The sequence below is a fragment of the Anolis carolinensis genome, chromosome 3 (genome assembly GCF_035594765.1).
Source record: "Anolis carolinensis isolate JA03-04 chromosome 3, rAnoCar3.1.pri, whole genome shotgun sequence".
Lineage (NCBI taxonomy): Eukaryota > Metazoa > Chordata > Lepidosauria > Squamata > Dactyloidae > Anolis > Anolis carolinensis.
This window is the reverse complement of record NC_085843.1, coordinates 82,807,016-82,833,631: the sequence shown is the minus strand read 5'-3', so window position 1 is coordinate 82,833,631 and position 26,616 is coordinate 82,807,016. Positions and strand designations below refer to the sequence as shown.

The window sequence follows — 26,616 nt, the reverse complement described above, 5'->3', positions numbered from 1 at the left end:
TTACTTGTAAGTATTTATTAGGCTATTATTACTACTTTTAAAAAACGATTTCTATCTGTTATATATTGGCTAGTGTGATTTTATTGTTTGGCGTATTAATGTTTATTTTTTGTAAGTTCTCCTTGTAAAAAAAAAAAAAAAGAATGACCAGGTAATATAACATACTTTAAAAACCTCTTGAAGCCATAAACACACATTCATCTGACTACTGTATTTCCATTCTGATATCTAGAAATACTTTAATGGATGAGGAACATTGCAAACACAATGTGCTTGATCCATTTTTAGAAGTCCTACTCAACCATGGAATCTTGCTTTGTTTACAAACCTTTCATCCAGATCCAGATTCAGTGTTCCTTATATTTATTTACTCTCATAATGGATTAATTGAACAGAAGTGATTTTATACCAAAAGCCATTTAGGCAATTGTGACACACAGAAATCCTGCACATATGCAGACATGTTTACTATTTACACTGGGGACAATCTGCACCATGAATGCCAACTCTGTTTTATTCTAAAAGCAAAAAAAGCAAAAAGAAAAAGAAAAAAAGCAAAAAGACTGAAGTTTAATGGCATTAACAAAATATCTGTTAAGTAGGTTATTTTACAGAAAAATGAGCAAGCTCATTATCTGAAGGGAAAAGAGAGAGAGAGAGAGAGAGAGAGAGAGAGAGAGAGAGAGAGAGAGAGAGAGAGATCAATGTTTATTATCAATCGTACTGCTGCACACTGAAGTCACATGTATGAAATAAGCCACTATGAGGGCTGTTCAGTTCACAGTGAATACCACTGTTTAAATTACTGCTGCATGCAGAAAACAGTTCTTAAAGAGAAAATGAGTCTTTTTTATGAAACCCCAGCCGATTCCTCCATAAGAGAGTCGTCACTGGAGTCCTCCAAGTTCACCAAATCTTCATCATTTTCAGATGTTTCTGCTGTACGTTTGATACCCCGCTGTTGCGAAATGGACAGTATATATTTCATGTTGTAACAATTCCAGTCACAACTGCAGAAAGAAAGACCATAGAGAAGATTTTTGAGAGTCTCCTTAAAGCAGTGCTACGAAAAACTTCTTTATTTGTATAAAATAGAATCAAGAGTAAAACATACCCTTCTAGTTGAAATTTATTTACACATGGGTCCAATTATTCAACAATTATCACTGACCTCAATGAAACACAAAATGATTAAGTTATATGAACATCTGTCTATGGTACTTGATCTATGATGTCTCACACATGCAAGTCTCTATTATTTAAACACAGGTATACGTTACGTAACAACATGGCTATGTTTATGGACATTGCTTCTTTAAACAAAAAAGTGGTACCAGAAAAAGAAATAATATGTGAATAATAAAGATAGGTTCCTACATCATAAAAAACATTTTAACATGTTTCAGTAAAGGTTTCACTCAAAACTAACAATATGCACACAAAAATATTCCGAACCTCCTAGAAATCAATTGAAATCTTCCAAAATGTGTGTGAAGGTTTTTCTCTGTTACAGTAGCCTCAACTCTTGCTATGATTCCCATTTTGGTGGTCAAACTTACATATTTATGCTTTTTTTTTTTTTAGAAAAAGTGTGGTGTAGCTTATTTACTTTCTTTTTTCTCCCTCACTGTTTTGCCATCACACATACTTGGTAAAGATCCTCGATCCTGTTTACCTTGCCTGTTATAGGAAGACAGGCATAACTACAGCGATATCCAGCAAGAAAATAATATGTTCTTTCCAAACTCAAGGTTTATGGCATTGTTTACTACAAACACATTGCTATAAAACATCACCAAAATCTGTGGTTCTCCAGCCCTCTTTCATTATCCTCCCAATGCTTGTGCTGTGGGAGGAAAAACCCTTTTAAAGAACACAGAATACAAGAAGAAAAATGGAGGGGAGATGGGGGTAAGAAAGTTTTGTAAAAGTATTTTTATTGTCAGAGGCTTTGTTAACTGATCCATGCCTTATATGTCAGAGTGTGTACTAGCAGCTCTTGCCATTCCATTACTTGATGCACTATGTTTTAATAAGCAAAGAGTAAAAGGTCTATGTCTTCAAATATCACACCTTTTAAACACTTATTTTTGTATGCAAAAATAAGTTAGAGGTCTGCAGGGAGATATGTGGTGCATTTTGCCCTGCCTTAAAGCAGAATGAGGGATGTAAATGAGTGCCAAAACAAAATCACATAAAGCTAAAAACTCATTCACCAAAACATTTTGGGAGGGTAAAAGAGAACAAGCCTTTTAGTTTACATTTATTTATTCAGTATTCATCCCTTTGCTATGGGGGGGGAGTGATTTTAAAGAAAAAAAGCAGTTGAATACATACAGTTTAGAGAGATCTTCAAAGTGACGGTGAATACTCCTCTGCAGAAACTGAACCGTAGGCAGCAATTTATTAGACCTGGAAAAGCAAAATGCATACAGCTTCATAAATCTCACAGTATTTATAGTCATTCTGTACCTTCTTAAATATAACAAATTGTTCATTTATACATTTAACAACATGAAGTATCAAAAGGTTAAAAGATCTTAATAATGAGCCAATATCTCAATGTAAAATTAATCTAAAAATGTACATAGGGGAAGTTATAGAAATGTAAACAAAAAGGAAATGGATATTAATTTGGAGCCTATAATACCTTTATATGTGCAATTTAAATAGAAGACTGTGACCCCTTAATGAAAATATATTATCTGAGAAATGATTATGGAAGACTAATAGCTGGGAAGTATTGCACTGTATGTAACAAACACTCGCAAATGTATGTATATTTGAATGAATTAAAAAATAAATAAATATACATGTTAAAAAATCTTAATAATTGGGGGAGTCATTTGAAAACTACAGTATGACCCATCTGCGAGGGTTACGTTCACAGACATGTGACTAATAGAGAATGTACTATTTTCAATAGGACTAACAACAGTGATACCAAGAAAAGGATGTAGCTTGTACAAGAGGCCCTAAGTGAATAACTGAATGAGTGAAATTGTAAGGGAGTGAAACAGTATACAGCCTGCCTTCCCCCCATTTACCAGGATTAGAGGCACAGACCCCTCATGAAAGTGAAAAATCCAAATAAAGATTTTTTTTTTAACCTGAGAGAATATGTCTCTAGAAATTTCTAGGCATTCCATCACAACTCTATGGTCAGTTTTCACTGGATGATTATCATAGAGTCACATTGGAGCACCTAGAGATTTCTATTGAAATATTATCTCTAGCAATCTCTAGCTCCTCCAGTATGACTGGGGGAAGCCGACCAAAAAGTCTCACTGAAGAGCCTAGAGGTTCCTAAAGAGAACATTTTACTCAAAGCTGTGAACAATCTAATCCGTAAAAGTCCAAACAGAAAAGTTAAGAGGAATGACACACGCACACACACAATAAAATCAACTTTTGGTGCCTTATATAGTTCAGGTTCAGTTCCATTAAGAGGACAGTAACCATTCCAAAATTCTTACAAAGATAGGAACTTGGTTTCCATTGCACTCTCCCTCCTGCACTACCCCCTCCTAAACCCAAGCTCACTAACCTTGCCTTTAACTTGCATCCATGCAGCATTAGCAACTTCTGCGTCCAGATAAGGTAGAATTCCAAGTGACGAGACTTCTCAAAGGAAGATGCTAAAAATTCTAGTAACTTTTCAACATATAATTCTGGAAGTGATGAGGAGATTACTTCAACTGTTTTTAAATAAATAAAAAAACAAGACTTATTGTTAATATCACATGGCCAAAAGTACAATATGTAGAAGATAATGCTCTAAATTAGTTTCTTAAACTGTGGTTCCCAATCAAAATGGGGCTCCTCTTAGTTCAATGTTGGAGTCCCGAAAAAAAAATTCTGAACGTCACCCAGTAGCTGTTTTACACATTTACATGAATCTGTTGTGCAATGTATACAGTGGGCTCTGCAAAAGATACATCAGCCGTACTTCATTAAAAGGAAAATCAGCCTATTTAGCCAGCCTTGCAAATGCTGATTTATCAGTAAATGTTTTATTTTTATACCTATTGTATATACTTATATACCTGGGGTCACGTAAAAATTTCTCCGGCCAAAAGGGGTCCCGAGTAGAAAAGTTTAAGAAGCCTGGTTCTAGATCAAGGATAAGCAACTTCAGCAGGTTCAGGGACTAATTTTCTGCCACAGATACCTTGCAGTAATTTACAGACATCCAAAAATACTGAGTAATGAAAATAAAGCATTCAACTATGAACCTGGAAACCAAGGTTCAAATCCTCACTCAGCCATGGAAACCTACTGGGTGGATTTGAGCAAGTCACGCTCTTTCAACCTTAGAGGACAAATTCTGCCAAAGAAACCCTGTGATATGTCCATGTTTGGATCACCTCAAGTCAGCAATTGCTGGAAGCCATACAACATAAATGAGTCATATAATTCAAAATCAACTTAAAGGCAGTTAACAACAAACACAACAACAAAACAAAACAATTCCTGGTTTTGAAAGAGAAGGATATAATTATGTTAAATCGAGCAAGGAGACCCTGCATTTTATTTAGAAATGAATCACTGCTCCAGGAGATATCCAAAAGAAACATTTCACCTGCTTTTTGACAAAACTGGGAAAGATTTAGAAGAGTTGGAGGCTACAAAATAATGGAGGGGAAGGCACACACAACCTCATGCCACACTTTGCCGATCCCTGCTTTAAATTCGATGTGACCCATCCAAAACTTCTAATCTCAAGCTATAGGTGTGTATGTGCTTGCCACAAAATAAAAAAAACAATCAATGAAATCCTATATTCTACAGTCTCAATCACACCTTCCTTCTTGTTCCTATGATGGTTACTCATTATGATCTTCCACCACCTGCCAGGTAATTGAGATAATTTGTTGTGTTATTTTTTTCCTGTATTGACAGAACACAACAAAAGTGGCAGCAACAGTCTAGCTTACTTTCATTATATGGCACAGATTCCAAGACCTCTTGAATTAGCTTCTTTTCATTCAGCCGGAAAGCCATGACAATTGCTTTGGTGAACTCCTTCTGAAGTAGTACTTTACGAATATTACTAGGAGTGATGTCAATTTCCAGGTCATATGGATCAAAGATCAGGCCAGCATCTAAAGAGTAGATGAGAAGGCCTTCGGTGGTGGTTGCTGCCCAGCTTCGTCCTGCAAGAGAAACACCGCTTGTGTTAATTAAAACTGTACATGCCTAGAGGGACAGCAGGCACATGGAGGAGAAAACAAAAGGCAACTTTGACACATGCAGTCTTAACAAATTATCTTTTAATGCAAAAAAACTTGTTACTTAAGTTTACTAAGTTATTGTAAGGTTGAATCATAGAATCATAAAATAGTAGAGTTGGAAGAGACCTCATGGGCCATCTAGTCCAACCCCCTGCCAAGAAGAAGGAAATCGCATTCAAAGCACCCCTGACAGATGGCCATCCAGCCTCTACTTAAAAGCCTCCAAGGAAGGAGCCTCCACCACAGTCAGGGGCAGAGAATTCCACTGCCGAACAGCCCTCACAGTGAGGAAGTTCTTCCTGATGTTCAGGTGGAATCTCCTTTCCTGTAGTTTGGAGCCATTGTTCCGCGTCCTAGTCTCTAGGGCAGCAGAAAACAAGCTTGCTCCCTCCTCCCTATGACTTCCCCTCACATATTTGTACATGGCTATCATGTCTCCTCTTAGCTTTCTCTTCTGCAGGCTAAACATGCCCAGTTCTTTAAGCCGCTCCTCATAGGGCTTGTTCTCCAGACCTTTGATCATTGTAGTTGCCCTCCTCTGGACGCTTTCCAGCTTGTCAACATCTCCCTTCAACTGCAGTGCCCAGAATTGGACACAGTATTCCAGGTGTGGTCTGACCAAGGCAGAGTAGAGGGGGAGCATGACTCCCCTGGATCTAGACGCTATACCCCTATTGATGCAGGCCAAAATCCCGTTGGCTTTCTTAGCAGCCGCATCACATTGCTGGCTCATGTTTAACTTGTTGTCCATGAGGACTCCAAGATGTTGTTCACATGTACTGCTGTCTAGCCAGGCGTCCCCCCATTCTGTATCTTTGCATTCCATTTTTTCTGACGAAGTGAAGTATCTTGCATTTGTCCCTGTTGAACTTCATTTTGTTAGTTTCGGCCCATCTCTCTAGTCTGTTAAGATCATTTTGAATCCTGCTCCTTTCTTCTGGAGTGTTGGCTATCCCTCCCAGTTTGGTGTCATCTGCAAACTTGATCGTGCCTTCTAACCCTTCGTCTAAGTTGTTAATAAAGATGTTAAAATGATGTTGAATGATTTTACTAATCATATACATTACGAAAATGTTGATATTTGTCAAATACCTAAACATTAAGGTTAGTTACACTGTTCTAGATGTGAGCTAAGATGGCATTTAACATTGCCAACAGACACTTAAAAAAACCCTGCTAAACCAATTGTGAAACACACCAGTAGGAGAGAAGCTGAGACAGGTCACTCTTATTTCTGGTTTAAAAGATCGAGAACTCATGTCACCTGAAAAAACAGTGAAAAACAAATCAATATCATCCTGCAAGAAATAATCTGTCATGTACATAATCAAACATAACATTGCACATTCCACTCAGCCACCAACAAATGTGATAAATGCACCAGATAAACGTATGTGAGTGTGATAGTGTTTGGTAATATTAGAAATATTTTTTAAAGTCAAAACACAGCATTACAGAAATACTAAAGAAACAAATTCAGACCCAACACTAATCAAGGGCCCTCAGTTAAAAGCCATATAAGTCTTAATGAGTGAAAACACAACACAAGAGGGAAAAACAATTGGACAATTTTACAAAGCAAGATTAGAAATGAAATGCTACTAGCCTAGAAGCATCACAAAACTTAAAAATAGTTGGGTTGTTTTTCCAAAAACCAGAAATAACAAAGCTTTTAGTACTCAGATTCTGAGGACATGCCACTCTGAACCAACTCAGAGGCACTGTTTATTGTTCAGACTCCTTCATGCTTCAGATTAGAGCCCTAGTACTGAAAACAGAAATTCCACGTCCATGAAAAAGAAGTTATTTCTACTGATTGATCCATAACTGAATTAAAATGTTTGATTACCACTTCTGTAAGTGAGAATCAAGAAAGAATGTTTAAAAGACAGTGTTCTCAGCCTTCTCATCCTTCACTGACTTTACAAAGAAGCACAATAACTCACATAGTGAAACCACAAACTAAATGCAAACTATGCTGAATACTGGTGCAGAGAAAAGGATACCTCTTTTCACTCCTGGAAGAGGGATGGCAACACCTTCATCGTCTCCACCTCCTTCATCAATTAAGGCCATGCTGCCAAATTCAGTCATTTTCCTGCGATCCAAATATTCCTGTCAAATAAATGATATGACAGATATATAATTTCTCCAAGCAACATATGCATCAATTCAGATCAAGTGTTTGAAATCTCTGTGATGTTTGAAACAGGGAAATGTGTGGGATGGGGAACTTTGAGAAACGGATGAGGATTTTCAGGGGCCACCAAACTGAAGTTCTAGTACTGCATATAGGCTACAGTATACGCATCCCCGTTTCCAAAAAAATCCAATAGTACCCTTAATTCCTGAATGAAAGTGAAATACTCAAAGGCAGCTCAGAGGAAAAAATCAACAATGGTGCCTTAAGACAGCAATGCTTTAGAACAGAAACACTTGAATGTCTGCACCCCTGAGTCCAAAGACTAAAATATTACTGTAGGGAAATAACAGCAAACATGCCCATTATATAATATGTTATACGTCAAAAGTGGGCAACCCTTTAGGTGGTTTGTAACTTGCACATTGGAGGCTGGGTGGTGGAAGGAAGATTGGAGTGAGGAAAGATGGGGTTTTGTACATATGCAAATGTATAAAGACCTTGGAAAAATTACTCTATACAAAAAGAATGCAACAGAAGCATCAAATGAGACAAAACAAAGGAGACAACCCACCAAGGAATCCTAGTCCCCGCCTCTATTGTTCCAATAGCTACATCATTACTTCTGTGTGGCTACATACAGCTCTACTTCCAATGGGACTAAGCAAATAATCAGATACGAAACATTCCATTGTTATCATTTGAACATGCCTAGCCAGCTGAGCCAGGATTATGTCCAGCTGATGGACTATTTTATAGAAAGAAAAGAAAACAAACTTGCAAATGTACAGAATACACATTTCAATCACTAACCTCCATTGCATCTAAGGAAAGATTGCAAGATATTTCAAATTTCTTGATGAGAATCTGTTCCTTGACATGATAAATACAAACAAACTTTGACAACCCTCCTGCCAGAATACACTGCCCATCAGCTGAGTAACACAAAGTAGTAAAAGATCTAAAAAAAAAAATCCCAAAGTATAAATTATTAACTTCATCTTCATCTTATGGTTTAAAGGTTATACAGCTTAAATCTTCCTCCAGAATGATTATTTTTGAATATATCTATCTACTCTAAAAGGGTAGCCACATTAGAACAATTAGATTTGCATCAAATCTCTTCTGAATATATGATGATTTATTGCCATCAATTTCAGCTTCCTCGCTGGGGAACAACTATGAGAATTAATGGAATATGCAACAAAATATTGCTCTTGGGAGTTATTCTGTCCAGTGCATTTTTCAGTAAAATACTAACTGCCCACTCTAGCTGATATTTCTTTTCCAGCTGAAGCAATCTATTATGCGACTCCCAGGATCAACCCCAATTTTGAGACCTGGCTATAATAGACCCATTCTATCAATAGGAGCTTGTTCAGGACATTTCCATGCATCCCACTACTTCAACATGCCTATTCTAGTTGAAACTAAGAATTGCTTTAGGTCCTACTGTGCACCAATTATACTCAATCCTCCTTGAACTGACCATGGGACCCTCCATTTTTTGAAGTGATGCACAGCCCCGTTCGTATCTGTAGGCCAGGACCCATGGTTTCACCTACCTGCATCTGACAAATATATATTGCCCTCTCTAGCAATTTCTTATGTCCTTCAGGCAATTCTATCATATGTTTCTGGCAAAAGTTACCAAAGTGTCCCATTGAAGTATCTAGTAAATTCCTAGAGGTCTATTGTAACTTCCAACAGAAGTTGTTCATTTCAGTAGGATTTGCTATTATATAGAGTCCTGTTCCATGACAGGTTCAGGAATGTATCCCCAAAGATATTTGGGGGGGGGGGGGGGGTGTACAGTACTTGTGTGAACCTCTGGGTTTCAACAAGTATGAAGGCAAACATTTATCTAAGATAAATGTTCATAATGATAATCATGTTCATGTCACTTCAAGATTTATTAGAAGTGAAATTACCCTCTACCTGTACAGATTGCCTGAATATCATTGTTTAAAAATCAACTAAATTACTAAGATTTCAAAAACATTTACCTCTTTTCTCTAACTACTTTTGACTGTTATTTATTTATTTACAGCATTTATATTCCGCCCTTCTCACCCCGAAGGGGATTCAGGGCGGATCACATTACACATATTAGGCAAACATTCAATGCCTTAACATAGAACAAAGACAGAGACAAACGCAGCTCCAGGCTGGCCTCGAACTCATGATTTCTTGGTCAGAGTGATTTGTTGCAGCTGGCTGCAGCTGACTGCTCACCAGCCTGCACCACAGCCCGGGCTGTTAAGGTTATATACTTATATAAGAAAAGTTCTGGGCATCATTTTTCAAATGTCATTGACCCAAATATTTAAACCTTCTACAGTCAGGCCTTTTTTTGCCATTAAAAGCCATGTTCTATTTAGAAAAAGAGAAGGCCATAATTTCTGATATTTCAACAAGCGCATGGAAAATACATGAGTAACCATGAAATGTTCAACTTCTCACATCTGTTCTGTAAACTTACCAGCAGTAGAACAGGCATTTCATTTTCGAAAGCAAATAGCTAGCTCTCCATAGAAAGTTAACAAGTATTCAACTTACTTTCCCTTAGCTGCTTGCTTGGCAGTTATCTTGTCCAGTTCCTTTCTCCCCATCTGCAGATCATGCCTCCCCACAATGGATCCAGTCTGCATAGCATTTTCATGATCCCAGAAAGTGATCTGTCCATCCAGTGAAGCAACAGCAAGTTCCTTGCCATCCGGACGGAAAGCCACAGCAAGTACTGCAAAAGTTGGTAGTCAAGCCTGAATTAGAAACCATTCTGACTACAATTTATTTATTTATTTATACCCTGCTTTTTTCTACCCCAAAGGGGACTCAAGGCGGACTCAAGGTGGCAGTGGCAGTTCCACATATGAAACTAGTCTCATACAAAAAGCAGATTAAAAACCTTTGCACAGCATCAACATCTTACATGTTAAAGACGTGCTCATTTAATAGAATGTGTCTCTGTTGATTTTGCTTGATTCTCTTAAATGACCTTCAATATCATCTACTTACTATGGTATTTTTCTGGGTTGAGACCTAGGGTACTCTTCTATAGAGCCTCCCTCCCATCCTGGAAGAGCAAACCCAGATGTGCACTGGCCTTATGCAGAAACAAAAATCTATTTTGCTGTCGAACATCACACAAACAATAATAGTAACTGAAAAGATTTCAAGGGGATTTACCATCTGAGCTAAGTTGGAGAGTTTCCTTGGTTCTCCAGCTATCCAGCATATCCCACAATCTTACTGTTTTGTCCCAAGAGGCACTTGCTAGAACACATTTCATTGGATTAAAAGACAAACTGCTGATGGGGCCCTCATGGCCAGCTAAGACCTAATGAAAAAAATACATACATAAACATATGAACACAATGTACTGCTAGTTCTATACATTATCCTAAACCACATAAATGGGTGAGCATACAATCAGTGGTTGAAAGGCTGCACATCACATAGATTATCAGGCTGAAATTCCAATATTTTAATTTACTATGGCATACAACTTTTAGACCAAATGGTAAACAATATGACCCAGTTTCCCATCTTTTGAATGTCTGTACATTTCAAGATTACAAGCTGCTCTTCTAAGAAAACTGGTGGACAGACTGAATCAAGAACAAGAAAGTCAGTACTAACACACTGTGGACAACACACCGTAGAATCATAACTAAGAACAATGGGTTGGAACTAGCACAGGACAACATTATGTAGCTGGCCTGGATACAACGTTATAGTAGGGGAAATAAAACTAACTGGACATGGAGCAGACTATCCTGCTTGCCTCACAAAGAAAGCTACTATAGGCACAATAACTACACAGAAAAGCAAAATTAACTGCTAAAATAATAATTTCAATGCAAAAAAGTTTCATTAAGTACTAAGAGAAATTGGCAAACAGTGCATTATAGAACCATAATTTCACTGTGGTTAATTATCAATTTCAATCACAGAAGCTCAGTTCAATCAGCACCCCACATTTGCAATTTAATTTTTGTGGATTTGATTATTTTCAGTTTTAATTATGATGCTTTCTCTAGAAAGCTCTAGGTCAGGGGTCCCCAAACTAAGGCCCGGGGGCCGGATGCGGCCCATTGAAGCTATTTATCCGGCCCCCACGGCACAAGGGCAGAAGCGGGTTGGGCTAAATGACCCAAGGAGTCTCTTCTTCTCTTCCAACGCTCATTATAATTATTATTATTATTATTATTATTATTATTATTATTAACATTGAGGCTGGGTGGCCATCTGTCAGGGATGCTTTGCTTGTACTTTTGGTCACAGAGGCAGAAGGGGGTTGGACTCAATGGCCCAAAGGGTCTCTTCCAACCCTCTTTGTTGTTGTTGTTATTAATTATTATTGCTTGGTGGCCAACTATAGTCCAGCCCTCCAACGGTCTGAAGGATCGTGAACTGGCCCCCTGTTTTAAAAGTTTGGGGACCCCTGCTCTAGGTCATCAAGGGAGACACTATGGTGAACTTCCACCAGAAGTTTATCTTATTGATTCTATGGTCAACTTCCCACAGAGTCGATCTCGAGGACCTAGAAAGGTGTACTCTCAGGTAAAACATAGGGTTTTTATTCATATTTTTCCACTTTCATTGAGATCCTGCATTCGTAATCCCTGGAAAAGGAGAAGGCTTACATAATGTTTAGTTAGATCTCTACCAATAGATGCTTTCTCTTCTAAAAACAAAGAAGGATGTAATAAAAATTGATAATATGTGGAGACTGTCACAACAGAATCATAGAATCATAGAATCATAGAATAGTAGAGTTGGAAGAGACCACATGGGCCATCTAGTCCAACCCCCTGCTAAGAAGCCTGTTCCTTACATCTAAGAGCCGTCCACTCTTCACAGACCACACAAATATTTCAAAGGAGTCCTGAGAACCTGCTGACACAATCTCGCCACCAGAGTCCACAGCCAAGCAAGAGAACTGGGTGGGTCGGGGAGAAGTGAAGGTGCGGAAATTGCGGTATCTGTTTAAAATATGCAAAAGTGATATTTAAGAAGAAACCTCTGTGTTTATGAACAATTCAACATATTTTTAAAGTAAGTTTAACAAAGTACATTTCTCATCATATTTGAACAACAACAATAATAATAATAAAACTTTATTTATACCCCGCCACCATCTCCTCGTGGGAAAAAAAAAGCTTATGACATGTCAGTTTCTGATATAAGATGTCATTTGATATGCAATACTTTCAACTTGTCAAATGCGACCTCCAGATGATACTTGAAGACAGTATTACATCAAAATTTGCACATGTAGCCTTACGAATGTGTGTGTCACCAGTATACAGGCAGTCCCCAAGTTATGAACAAGACAGGTTCTGTAGGTTTGTTCTTAAGTTGAATTTATATGTAAGTCGTAACAGGTACATTTTTTGAGTGTGTGTGTGTATGTATGTATGTGTGTGTGTATGTGTGTGTGTGTGTGTGTGTGTGTGTGTGTGTGTGTATATATATATATATATATATATATATATATATATACACACACACACACACACACACACACATATACATACACACACACACACACATATACACAGAGAGAGAGAGAGAGAGCGAGCTTTGGATAGCACAAGGAAAGGTTAACAGCCCTGTGGTGTCAGTTTTGTTGCCTGTGCCCTTGTTCAGAAGATTTCACTTCGTTTTCTGTCCCTGTGAAAATTGGATTTAAAAAAATTTGGCTTGCTGTGGAAACAAGGATTGGTCAGAAAGCTTCAGTGGAAACACTTTCCCCCCATGATAACTCTTTCAGGAGTGGATTTCCCTTCCAAGGGGTAGATTTCTGTCAGTTCCTGTTGTCTCAGCACCGTCTTAACTGTGAGTCATTTGTAAGTCGAATGTTTGTAACTCAGGGACTGCCTATATAATAAGTCTTCACATTTTAGACATATTTAGCATAAATGTTAGCCCTATCTAGAATATGCACATGAAATCCAAATGCATTTCTCAGTCACAACTACTTAAAGTTCATCTCTGTAGGTTTACTCTTGATAACACTAAGATTAAATTGAGCCTCTAGTTTCTATTCCATATTAAAAGAATTACCTGTGCAGATCAAAAGCTCGCACTGTGCCATCCAGGGAAGCACTCAAAATGACATAACCAGAGCTGGTAAATGTTACTGCAGATATGCTACTACTGTGTTCTGTAAAGGTGACAAAGCAGAAGCCACTGGTAGTATTCCATACCTTCACCTGCAAATAAGATAGAAAAAGCCTTTCATCCGGCTCCAGATTGGCAGCCAATAGCTTTGCAGTTTGGCAATAATCTACAGACAAACATCAGTCCATGGACCACCGCTTGAGTATTAGGAGTTATACAATATTTAACTTCAGCAAGTGACCATCACCCACCAAAAGTATAGTCCCCTATGTAACACTATTAATTGTTACCCTCTTTAGAAAATTAACTAGTCAGGTTTAAATGCAAAACTCAGAATTATGCCTTTTAAAGCTTAGTGCCACAAACATCTCATTTTGCCCTCATAAATCTCACTGGCAACTGACCAAACTCAAGTGGTTGATGCCTATGGTACACATTTTTCTGTTCTAAGTATTTAAAAATAAAACCACAACTAACCACAGCAAAATAGGAATAAAAACATACATAAATATAATGGGGAATTCTAACAATTATGACCTGTTTGCCAAAATTGAAGAAAACAATCAGCTATTCTAGAATGTTATTTTTATTATTGCAGTATATAAATTAGAGAAAGCCACAACGTCACCAACCACAATAGACTTACTTTTCCATCATGTCCTCCAGTAACTAAGTACTGCCCATCCGGAGAATATGCAAGTGACACCATACTGTTGAAATGACCTTGCTGCTTCAACACATAGGACTCACTTTGCCATTCCCACACCAGGAGTTGCCCCAAACCTGTCAGTACAATCAAAAGATATGCTAAGCATATAGTTCAATTCAAAACCAACTGTACCATCAGCATAGTTTCCTGAAATATTCTAACATTTATAAAGTCAGAAGTCACACTGATAAATCACATTGTCATGAAAAATCAGACAATGTGATTTTCTAGATTTGTTTTCTCATATTGTTTCTCATAGTTGAGGTCTACCTATGATGTCAATTACAGGCCTCTCTCATCTTTTTAAGTGGGAGAACTTGTATAATTGGTATCTGACTAAATACTTTTTTCCCTACTGTATATTGTTTGTTCACCAGGCTTTAAAAATCCTACCAATTATTTCAGCAGTAATGGGAGAAGTAATGGAAGATACACCTATGCACATTCATTCTGTGTGTGTGTGTGTGTGTGTGTGTGTGTGTGTGTGTGTCTGTCTACAGGCAGTTCCCAAGTGACAAACATCAGCCTTACAAACAACTCATAGTTATAGACAGGGGTGACACAACAGAAAGTGAGAGAAATCTACTCCTTCACTCCTGAAAGTGTTATAATGGGAAAAGGGGTCTCCACTGAATCTTTCTGAACAATTCTTGTTTCTACAACAAGCCAAGTTGTTTCAAAATCTAATTTGCACAGAGACAGAAAGTGAGGTGAAATCTTCTGAACAGGAGCACAAAACTAGAGGGGTGTTAACCCTGCCCTACGGTATGCTATTCAAACCTAAGAATAATATTTTTGGCTGTAGTTACACTTAAAAAATATATGTGTTCTAACTTACATACAAATTCAACTTAAGAACAAATTACGTAACCTATCCTGAATCTAACCCAGGGACCATCTGTTTACATATCCATCTAAACTTCCGATGTGGTTTATAACAAGATTTGAAACAAGATTTTGGCAAAAACACGGTGATAAATGTAGAAACAAAATTGAACCAATTATCATTTTGAAGCACTGTGAATATTTAAAAATGAAAAATCATTTAAAAATAAAAAATACAGCACAGATAAACTATAAAAAACACTCCCCTCAACCAATTAATTGTCAAATGGCAATTTGTTATCGAAGGCTTTCATGGCCGGAATCACAGGGTTGTTGTGCATTTTCCGGGCTGTATGGCCATGATCCAGAAGCATTCTCTCCTGATGTTTCACCCACATCTATGGCAGGTATCCTCAAAGGTTGTGTGGTATATTGGAAAACTAAGCAAGGGAGGTTTATATATCTGTGGGAGGTCCAGGGTGGGAGAAAGAACTCTTGTCTGTTGGAGACCAGTGTCAATGTTGTGATTAATCACCTTGATTAGCATTAATGGCCTTGCAAGCTTCATTCATGCCTGGGGGAATCCTTTGTTCTGGGGTGTTAGCTGCCCCTGATTGATTCATGTCTGTAATTCCTCTGTTTTCAGAGTATTGGTCTTTATTTACTGTTCTGATTTTGGAGTTTTTTAATACTAGTAGCCAGATTTTGTTCATTTTCATGGTTTCCTCTTTCTGTTGAAATTGTCCACATATTTGTGGATTTCAATGGCTTTTCTGTGTAGTCCGACATGATCATTGTTAGAGTGGTCCAGCACTTCTGTGTTGAGGATCTTAACACACTGGCAATCTCATACAGGGAGATATGATTTTTAGGAACATTTTGAGAGTCAAGTATTAAGACTTATACCAATTAAGGCAGACAGTATTGGGTTCTATAGCCAACAAAACACTCAGTTTGCCAATGGATTTCATATACACATCTGAAATGTTCACAATACTCGAGTTATAGAATGATTTCAGCACAACGTATTTCATAATGAGTCCTGATCCTACAGATACTTACCTGCACATCCAAAAGCAATCCAGTCACCTGTGCTGTTGATAGAAATAGATGCAATCCTCTGGTCTGAAATGCTAAAAAAACAAAAAAACAAAACAAAACAAAAAAACCCACAAAAAAACAAGGAAAAGATTAAAACCAATGAAGATTAAGAGCAAAGCAGAGCTTTCAAGTTCTGATACCAGACATCTAAAAACAGACACATTCATTCATTATTAAGGTTTGAAATCTCCTAAATGAGAAAGGGTCACTAAACTCGAACATTTAGTTTGAAGTTAAGTCAGCCAAAGTTTTGCAAATCGGATCCCTCAAATTCACTCTGGCACAACGAATAAAACAAAATGCAAAATACGCTGTCAGTTTCAAAAAGCTAAACAGTACTGCTTTAATTTGTGAATATATTTAAGATAATTTCAGCATAGTCACATAATCTATTCCAGTATAATAAATTTACCGTTGAATAATTAGATAAATTGTTGAAACTTGTGCTTATGAAACACTGTACAGAGTGTAAACATTTATGTTGCTGTTAGATATTCATCTAATGGAGAGTACATTAGTAGTGAAGACAAAGATTAAGAATTTTAAATGTTTTGTGTATCTTCACAATCCCTAGTGCCAAATACCTAAACACACAGAAAAAGAACAGATCAACTGAAAGAGTTTTTTTTTTGCAAAGCAAAAAGTCAGACCATTTATTGTATTACATTCAGTCAACACACACTACTATGCATATACAAATTCCCAAGCAATATTATGTACATGGTTTGATCCATCAGTTATTATGTACATGGTGTGGAAACTCCTTCCTTGGAAGCTTTTAAACAGAAGCTAGATGGCCATCTGTTTGAGATGTCTTGATTGTGCTTTTCCTGCATGGCAGAGGATTGGACTAGATGGTCCATGTGGTCTTTTCCAACTTTATTATTCCATTATTCTATAATTCTATGGTGTGATCCATTAGTTAAACCTTATTTGGTCATCAATAAAAAATGATAGTATAAGCCAATGGGCTGGCTTCCAGTTTTCAGTCTTTGGCTCTCCAGCTGTTTTGTTCTTCAACCTTCAGAAGACTCAGCCAACTTAGGAAATGGTCAGGTATTCTGGGAGCTGAAATCCAAAATATCTGGAGGATCAACGATTCAGAATCACTACTCCAAATCATTCTCTCTCAAAAAGAGAGAACTTCTTATAATACAACCATGATCAATATTATTGTGTAGGCATAAAGAGTGAGAATCAATTGAAGCTCACACAATGCTTTACAAGAAGCAAGATTCCACCTAAGCTTCACATTCACCTTTACTGCGAACTTGTCAATTTATTGATTTTCTGACTACTCTCAATCTACTCTTTTTTCCTGTACTTATATTCAATGCAACTCTGCATGCATACCTTGGGAAATCAGTATGTTTGCCTATTACATCCACCTTGATTCCCTCCTCTCCTAGGACCTCTCAAAAGATTTCTACAATGATAGTCAGCAACAGTCCCTTATGGCTGCAACAAACTGGAAACAAGCACTGTAGGCAGGACCCTGGGCCCTGCTTATTAAATGTGCATATTAAATTATTCCTAGCCCTCAGCAATTTTTCTTAACAATACACTAGCTTTCAATAAGTAATACAAATGCCAACCTTAAAGAATGAATGAGATTAAATTCTGGAAGCTCATGAAGGTGAAATATCCCAGAAGCAAAACCAGTGATCAGCAGATGGATTTTCTTGTGGTAAGCTGCCGCTGTCAGAGTGTTAAAATCTCCCTCTTTGTTGAAGAAGTGTCTGAGGAAATGATAAGGCACACATGTCTCACTGTCACATGTTTCATAAAAGTATGCTTATCATTCAGTTAGTTTCACAATAAAGAACAATTTAATAGATTTTGGATGAAGGGCTTATGGTTTATAATACAATGCAGTTCTGGAAATAATAAAAAGAAAAGGAATAGTGCTAGTGAAAAATCTAACTGAAATCCCCTTCCCAATATCCTATCTCAAATGAAGCCAAGTGTAAAAAATTTTTTTGCTCCTGTTGAAACCAGGAAATAGAGTTGAGCCTCCTGATGGACTCTTGCTCGGTTCTTTCATATTATAATCTATCTTTGAAGCTCTTTTGTTGTAAGATGGCCATCTTGAGGTCAATGACACAATCTCACAACAGGATGAAGCGTTTCACAATTGCATAATTAAGACAGGATCCAAACAAATTATTTTAATCCCAGGCACATCTGTCATACTATGACTCCCACATTCTCAGTATACTATGAGATGTTCTATTTTGTGCAACTAAGAACAGGACAAAGAGGTATGCTAGATTTGAAAGCACAAGCATGTTGAATAGAACACATCTCTCCTTTGATCCCTGTACCATATGTGCCTATAGAAGATCACTTACTTGACAGCACATGAATATTTCACTTTCTCTGTTCTCCCTTTGTCATTTGTGCTGGCTTTTCCATGGACCTCTTTGCCCTTCTGTTCCTCTGTCAGCTCTTCATCTAGATCTATTGCAGATTCTCCATTGTCTTCAGAATGGTCTTTTGACAATCTAGGTTTCAAACCGCTTAGCTCCGTATCACACTGCCAAATACACAAAGCTCCATCTCGGCTGAGGGTGTATATCTGAAATACCAAGACAAAATGTTTACACTTATTGCACAACAGAAGTGCTTCATTAACAATACTTGACCTCCAAAATATCTAACCGTAACCCCTTAACAGTGACCTTCTATTGGATGGAACCTTAAAACAAAATTAATAAATTTTTATTGACCTAAAACTAAAACACAGTCTGCTTCTATGTGTACTCCTTTGCTTTTGTCAGAAAACTATTTGGATGTATGACATTTAATGCACTCAGTTTTGTAACCAAGAGAATCCTTGTTATGATGGCATTTGTTCCATCTGTATCATAGAATAATACTCTGTGTACAATAGAAATAATATAAATAACATATTATACAACAATTTGTTTAGGTGGTATAACATAACATATCTGAAGTATTATTTACTGGCTTGCTTCCAGCTGCTTGGAACATCAATTATCACCATATTTTAAAGAGCAGCTCCACATAAGTACATAAAGATTTGAAGAAATACACAGATCACTCACAAACCAGAATTACATGGAAACAAAATGTATTTAATGGCAACATAACAACATTGAAAACAAATGTATAAAACATTCGGATACATACATCAAGGCTCTTTTCTTCAAAAAAACAGGCTACTATGGCATCCTTATGACCTCCTAGCACATAATAAATAAGATTGGCCCATCGTTCTGCTCCAAACACCCAAGTTGACATATCCTTGCTGCCTACTGCAAAACATCTGAAATAGTGAAAAGCAAACATTCATTACTAGATGATCACAGTATAATCCTTCAACATCATATTGTTAAAAAAAGGAATTCCCTAGGATGTGTATACAAATAGGAGTTTGGATTTAGATATCCATTACGCAATCTTATTCATGGAGGAATAGGACATGCTTCTTGCCTGTTCCTGTTTTTCCCTGGAGTTCTTCCACTTTCCATCTCTCTACAGCAAAGCTCCTTAAACTGTTGATTCTGACCCCAAGTGAGGTCCCCACAGCTCAATGTTGAGGTCATAAAAATGGGCAATAGTAAAAAAAAAATCTGAACATCTCGTTTACACAAATCTGTTAGCAACATGTCATGTTTACAGTGGACCCTGCAGAAAATGATTCAGCTGTACTCCACAGAAAGAAAATTTAACATGTTTAGCAAATGTTGCAAATTCTGATTATAATTTATGTTTGATCTTTATACTTATTTTATATGCCTGAGGTGAGGTAAAAATTTCTCATAAAGATAGGGATTGCAAGTAGAAAAAATTTAAGAAACTCTGATTTAGAAGACTGTTTCAGAATAGCACAAGAATTCACAAATAAGATAAAGGGATCATTAGAAAAAATATCATTGTCTTTTCTTCCCTATAAGGAAGTCTCAGAATGTCTCTGCTTAACCATTAATCCATGGACACACTTCTAGACATGTATTCACCTCAAGAGGTTTACAATACTACTGCAAACCCTCTCAAAATACAATAAAGTGAAATAAAACATTGCACTGAAATTACCAAGATCACTGAAGGTTACTGATGATCAAAAACATGCTTGGCAGAAACACCCTACATTAGGACTCCAAGTGATTTTGATGAGAAAATTATTGCATAGAGCAATGGTTCCCAACCTGTGGTCCCCAAAAACTAAAATATGGTCTGCTGTCTCCCCGTTACTACACCGTTGCAGCGAGAGTGACTGGTCTCACAAAGCTCTCTTATAGTGCAGAGGCAACGGGAACGTCTGAAGGGGAGAACTGACTACCTACGAAAAGCGCAACAAGCCTCCTGAATGCTGCTTCTCTTCCCTCCCCCTGAGCAGAGGCATTCCATGTGGCACCTGGAAGTGGGGGCGTCTTGGTGTCTTCATTTTTAGGCCTGTTCCTGGGGTTATTTGGGGTACTGATTCAGAAAATTGCATTGGATAGACCACATCAGCTCTAGATTATTAATATGGTTTTCTCTGGGAGAGAAGATGGCAACTGCTGGATGGCATATGTTCTGTATCAGAAACTAAAGCTGATGTGATCTAACCAATGTAATTTTCTAAATCAGCACCCCCAAATGACCAAACCTAATCTAAAGTTGACCAAAAACTGATTTGTAACCCTTTTGTTACTGATGTTGGAGAGTGGTCCCTGGTCAAAGTGGTTTCTGGTCCAAAAAAGGTTGGGAACCACTGGCATAGAGTCAATGTCACAAAAATAAAGATTCCTGCTTATTGTGTTGATATAAACTGTCATTGGTTTACATACAATAAAATTTCTACAAAAGTGAGTGAAAAAGGCACACAACTAATTACAGCTCTATAACAAAAATGTTACTTGGGTGGCATTGTCAGATACCCTCCTTTCAGAACAACCAAAGATTTTCAAATCTATCAGCAGAAACAAACAGCACTATTTCCATTAACTTTCAATGTATTTGCTAATTTTATCACTTTTAATAAAATGCATACAAACTTACTTAGAATCATCAGTCCAATCAATGCATGTTGTTTCATCATATGCACCATAATAAGTAGTGTCAAGTACAAATGCATTGAATTCTCTCTTCTTCCCAGGGGCATGGTACATCATAGCCACGTTGTCCTTCGTGACCACAAATTTCCTGTTTCATATAAAATGAAGATACAACTTCATGTATAGAAATCTTCAACAAAGACATAATGTTTTAAAAGGTGAAGACAATTTTAGATTAAAAGTATTTAAATAATTAACTTTGAAAGGTGCAAGAACTCAAGGGGCACAAAAGTTTGTATCAGGGTTAGGGTCTAGTCCTCCATATATTGCTGGACTGCTGCTCCCAGCATTTCTCATCACTGCTTGGTTTGGTCTGGCTCAGATTGATGGGTGTTGTATTTCAACTCTGGAGATGTACATTTGGCCCTTGGTTCATACTGACAGTACAATACAGTTATTTGTAATCAATGTGCTATTAAATACTTTCACAAACTGCAAACAAATGCACTGACTTTCACCATGTGGAGCTGCATGAAAAAAAGACATATCTACTTGAAAGCAAATCCCATTAAATTTCATGTAACCCATTTCTATGAATGCATTCTTAGTCTCCACTTCCGGGCTAAACAAAATTTCATCATGAAATAGGAACAGAATAACAACTACTAGCATTTATATACACAGAAAAGGTGTAAAAAGAAACACAAGAACTTTCTCATACTTTCCATCTGGAGAAAAGCAGATACTGTGCACAGGTTTCTGAAAATGGAACTGATGAATAACAGATTTACTTATCAAGCTGACAAGTACGGCAGCTCCCTCTGCAGGAAAGACAACAATGAAATAATTCAGACAATCTTCAAATAACAGATTCAAATAATATAAGCCACATAATTGCCAAGGTCTCTCAATATAACCTCTCACATTTAAGGAAGAAATACAAAATTAAAAGTCCACTTAATTCCAGCAGCAGGTGTATCATGTCTTGGTTGCACACCAAAAGAACAAATACAAAATTCAAATAAAAATAACAATTTATTCTTAAAAGGAATCTTACTATAATATGGCTTAATGTACATTTTGATATTGATCTTATTTTTCAAGGTATTTCAAAAACAAGTACCTTCGTCAACAAGTATAGCAAGATTTCCATCTGGAGAGAGTCCCACACATGCAATATTGTATCGGGTTGCAAGAGGTAATGTTTCAGACTTGTTACTGGAAGAGAAGGTGAGAAAACAGCATGGTAAAAGTGACAAAACAGTATGGTAAAAAAAATTACAAAATATGGTTTTTTGCAGAGTTGTTGTCTCAATTACACCTTCTGCCCAAACTGGAAAAGCAACTCTGCAATTCTGAACACATTTCTCGACAAAGAATCAGATTTTCCAGACAATGTCAACCAATATATATGAGACATCAGTGCAGAACACAGAATCACCATCCTCTTCTGCACTAATTCAGGATATTAGTCTTGATTCTTCTTTCCCCGTCTTGTAACTCTGAAGATGGAATGGTACATTTCTTCTATGATAGTGCGGCAAATTCTACCAAATCCTGCTCTGCCATCTGTTTATGCATGGATATGACATGACGTAGGACTTATAACACAACACAAACTCTAGCCAATTCTACCAAGCTCGGAAACTTCAGACATGGTCCTAGTGGCAGTCTGCATATGTATTACTAGTGGTTGTATCTAGCCAAAATATGGATGAGACCATCATGAGGAGATGTGTGAAATAGTTAAGAGCTGTATTGATGAAGGCATTGGCTGCACTAATCAAACCACAGCTCTTGAGGATATTCAAGATATAGCAGAAGGATGTCAGAAAACAAATCAAAGACGTTTTAAACAGCAGTGTTCATATAGTTTTGTCAAGAAGGGAATCATGTCCTATCCATGATCTCCTTGAATCACAGACCGTTTGAAATGTTTGTTACCATAACAATAGTACAGAACACATACTTTTTCAAGTCAAAGAGAGAAATTCGGTTTCCCACAGGACTGATCAGAGAATTTCCATCAGGAGTAAAATTCAAGTTTCCACGTCGGTAGACGGTACCCAACAAGTTGGAGAACTAGGAAGAGAAAGTTATATTCAATGCACTCACAATCATAAACCTGTCACAAGAGCAGAAATGGTTTACATCAGTGTTACTTGAAATAAGGGTCTATGGACCAACATCAATCCATGAATTACTAGTTGCTAGTCCCAGAGTTTCCATGAAAAAAAGCTGTAGTCAGTGGACACAACAACAACAACAACAACAACAACAACAATAATAATAAATAACAACAACTTTGTTTTTATACCCCGTCTCCATCTCCCCAAAGGGACTCGGGGCGGCTTACATGGGGCCAGGGCAGTATAAAAATGCACAGACAGTATAAAAAGCACAACAATATAAAAAACAAATCAATAAAACATATCTAAGTAAGACATACTTAGATAAAAACCTGGGTAGACTTCTAAAAATGAACTGGGCCAGAGAAAGTGCATATAATGTAGAATGTAAACTGGGGCCAATGTGGCCAAATGTGGCCAATGGCACATTAAGAGAGGGAAAGCCCTGCCAGCCCTCTGCATGGGATAGTCAGAGAAGCACTGCTTTTGGTTTAGAGTTGAAACAAAACCATAGCAAATACCAAGTCTTCTGTATTTTCTTACCAGATAGTGGTATCAATCCCATTGGTTATCCAGATTGCAACAGACTCACTGAATTGATTCTATATAGCTATACATTGACTCACCATGCAGCAACTGGTTCAACGGGATGACTTTAACAGGGTTCTCTGCACTTTATCCAATACCCGGCCCAATGAAATGCTGCTTGCACTATCCCATGCCTGGCCTTTTTATAGCCTGGTCATACCCATTGTACGACGGCAATTGGTTTTGTTGAGTATTGTTTTGATTGAGATTAACACTGCTGATTATATTCTTATGTTTTATTGAATTGTGCTTTTATATGGATTGTTATATTTAACTATGTTTTATTTTAATTATGCTTTTGCTTTGATAGATTGTTTTGCATTTGCATCTATGAGCATTTTGTCTTACATGTAAGCTGCCCTGAGTCCCTTCCGGGAGATGGTGACGGGGTATAAGAATAAAATAATAATTATAATTATAATTATAATAATAATTATTATTATTGAGACAAACAGAAATCCAAACAGCCAGAGGAAAAGTTGCTGGGAGACCTGCTTCTCTCCTAGAGTTGCGATGCCCAAACTTTGGCCCTCCAGTTGTTTTGGACTTCAATTCCTCAACAGTAGTACGTGTGAAAACGATCTTGGAGTCCTCGTGGACAAGTTAAACATGAGCCAACAATATGATACAGTGGCCAAAAAAAGCCAAAGGGATTTTGGCCTGCATGAATAGGAGTATGGTGTCTAGATCCAGGGAAATCATGCTACCCCTCTATTCTGCCTTGGTCAGACCACACCTGGAATCACATTGTGTCCAATTCTGGGCACTGCAATTGAAGGCAGATGTTGACAAGCTGGAATGTGTCCAGAGAAGGGCGACAAAAATCATCAAGGATTTGGAGAATAAGCCCTATGAGGAGTGGCTTAGAGAGCTGGGCATGTTTAGCCTGCAGAAGAGAAGGCGGAGAGGAGACATGATGATGGCAATGTATAAATATGTGAGAAGTCATAGAAAGGAGGGTGCAAGCTTTTTTTTCTGCTGCTTCCTTGGAGACTAGGATGCAGAACAATGGCTTCAAAATACAGGAAATGACATGAGTAAGAACTCCCTCACTGTGAGAGCTGTTCAGCTGTTCAACTCTCTGCCTCGGACTGTGGTGTAGAATCTTTCTTTAGAGGCTTTTAATTAGAGGCTGGATGGCCATCTGTCGGGGTGCTTTGAATGCGATTTCCTGCTTCTTGGTAGGGGGTTGGACTGGATGGCCCATGAGGTCTCTTTCAACTCTATGATTCTGTAAGTTCCAGGCAGTCTGGCTTGGAACTGAACTCCATAGCATTTCAAAGAACGAACTCTGGGAATTACTATCCTGGAGAAGTATTTTCCAAACTCTGGTCTTCTCAGTGATTGCCCTGACTTCTCAGTGAGTGCGGCTGACTTGTGACACTTTTAAATAATAGTTTTAATGTGAAGATAACTGATTTTAGTGTTTACATATATTTATGCTTTATGTTCTGGCATTGAATGTTTGCCGTCTATTTGTTGTGATCCACCCTGAGTTCCCTTCGGGGTGAAAAGGGCGTAATAGTTTTAAATATTAAATAAATAGGTGTTTTGGACTCCAGCTCCCAGAATCCCTGATCATTGGACTTGATGGGAGTTGAAATCCAAAACACTGGAGGACTAGACTTGAGGAATTACTGAAGATTAGATTACCACAGATTTCACATTTTACAGCCAAACATATGAGGTGCATCTACATTAGGCATGGGAAAACTTGGGCCCTCCAGGTGTTTTGGACTCCAACTCCCACCATTCCTAACAGCCTCAGGCCCTTTCCTTTTCCCCCTCAGCCGCCTGAGTCCAAGTTTGCCCATGCCTGATCTACATAGTAAAATTATGCAGTTCGAGAGTATAGTAACTGCTATAACAAAGCCTTTGCTGACCTTATAGGCGAACTTCATCCCGGAAGCTGCTTTCCAATTGCTGCCAAATCCAGGGAGGCCAACACGTGAAATGCGGATCCACCGGAAGGCTTTCCTCGGCTCACTTCCGATTCAGAACGAGGAGCCACAGAGACGAGGGCGGCGGAGGTGTCGAGAGCGCCCCCTGGCGCCGTAAATGCAGATGAAAGACCAGAGATTAAATAAGACTCTCTCTCTACAGGAGCCTACCGTATACCATGCAGCTGTGGACAATCTACATAAGACCACCGAAGGCACTGCAGACTAACTCAATCAGAGAAGTCAGCCATAGCAGAGCACCTGATGAACCATCCTGGACACAGCATGTTGTTTGTGAACACAGAAATGCTGGACCACTCGAACAGCCACCACATCAGACTACACAGAGAAGCCATTGAAATGCACAAGCATGTGGACAATTTTAACAGAAAGGAGAGAAACCAGGAAAATGAACAACATCTGGCTACCAATATATTTTTTTAAAACCCTCTAAAATCAGTAGAGTATATAAAAACACTCTGAAAACAGGGGAATTCCAGACAAGAAACAATCAGGGCCAGTTAACACATCCCAACAAAGGATTCCCCCAGGTAGGAAACAGCCAGTACTTGAAGCTGCCAGGCTATTTGCTACCGTACTAATCAAGCTGGCCAATTGCAACATTCACACTTGCCTCAAACAGACAAGAGTTCTTTCTCCCAACATGGACATTCCATAGATATATAAACCCCGCTTTCCTAGTTTCCAATATACCTCACAGCCTCTGAGGATGCCTGTCATAGATGTGGGTGAAATGTCAGGAGAGAATGCTTCTGGAACATGACCATACAGCCCAGAAAACTCACAGCAACCCATTA

The 26,616-nt window shown here is 37.9% G+C and overlaps 1 protein-coding gene across 1 annotated transcript; it reads right to left on the bottom strand.

The window, feature by feature from the left end:
• Positions 1–346: 346 nt before the first annotated feature.
• pwp2 (PWP2 small subunit processome component) lies at positions 347–25,859 on the bottom strand. Its single transcript, XM_003218967.4, has 21 exons — positions 25,742–25,859; positions 23,111–23,223; positions 22,265–22,359; positions 21,863–21,962; positions 21,146–21,289; positions 19,292–19,427; positions 18,490–18,716; positions 17,734–17,877; positions 16,100–16,170; positions 14,150–14,286; positions 13,447–13,595; positions 12,215–12,362; positions 10,564–10,714; positions 9,934–10,114; positions 8,188–8,335; positions 7,241–7,349; positions 6,433–6,498; positions 4,938–5,156; positions 3,548–3,698; positions 2,338–2,412; positions 347–1,010 (listed from the first exon to the last, which is right to left on the bottom strand). Exons 1-21 carry the CDS (start codon positions 25,757–25,759, stop codon positions 851–853), a joined length of 2,742 nt encoding a protein of 913 aa, XP_003219015.1. The 5' UTR covers positions 25,760–25,859; the 3' UTR covers positions 347–850.
• Positions 25,860–26,616: the final 757 nt, after the last annotated feature.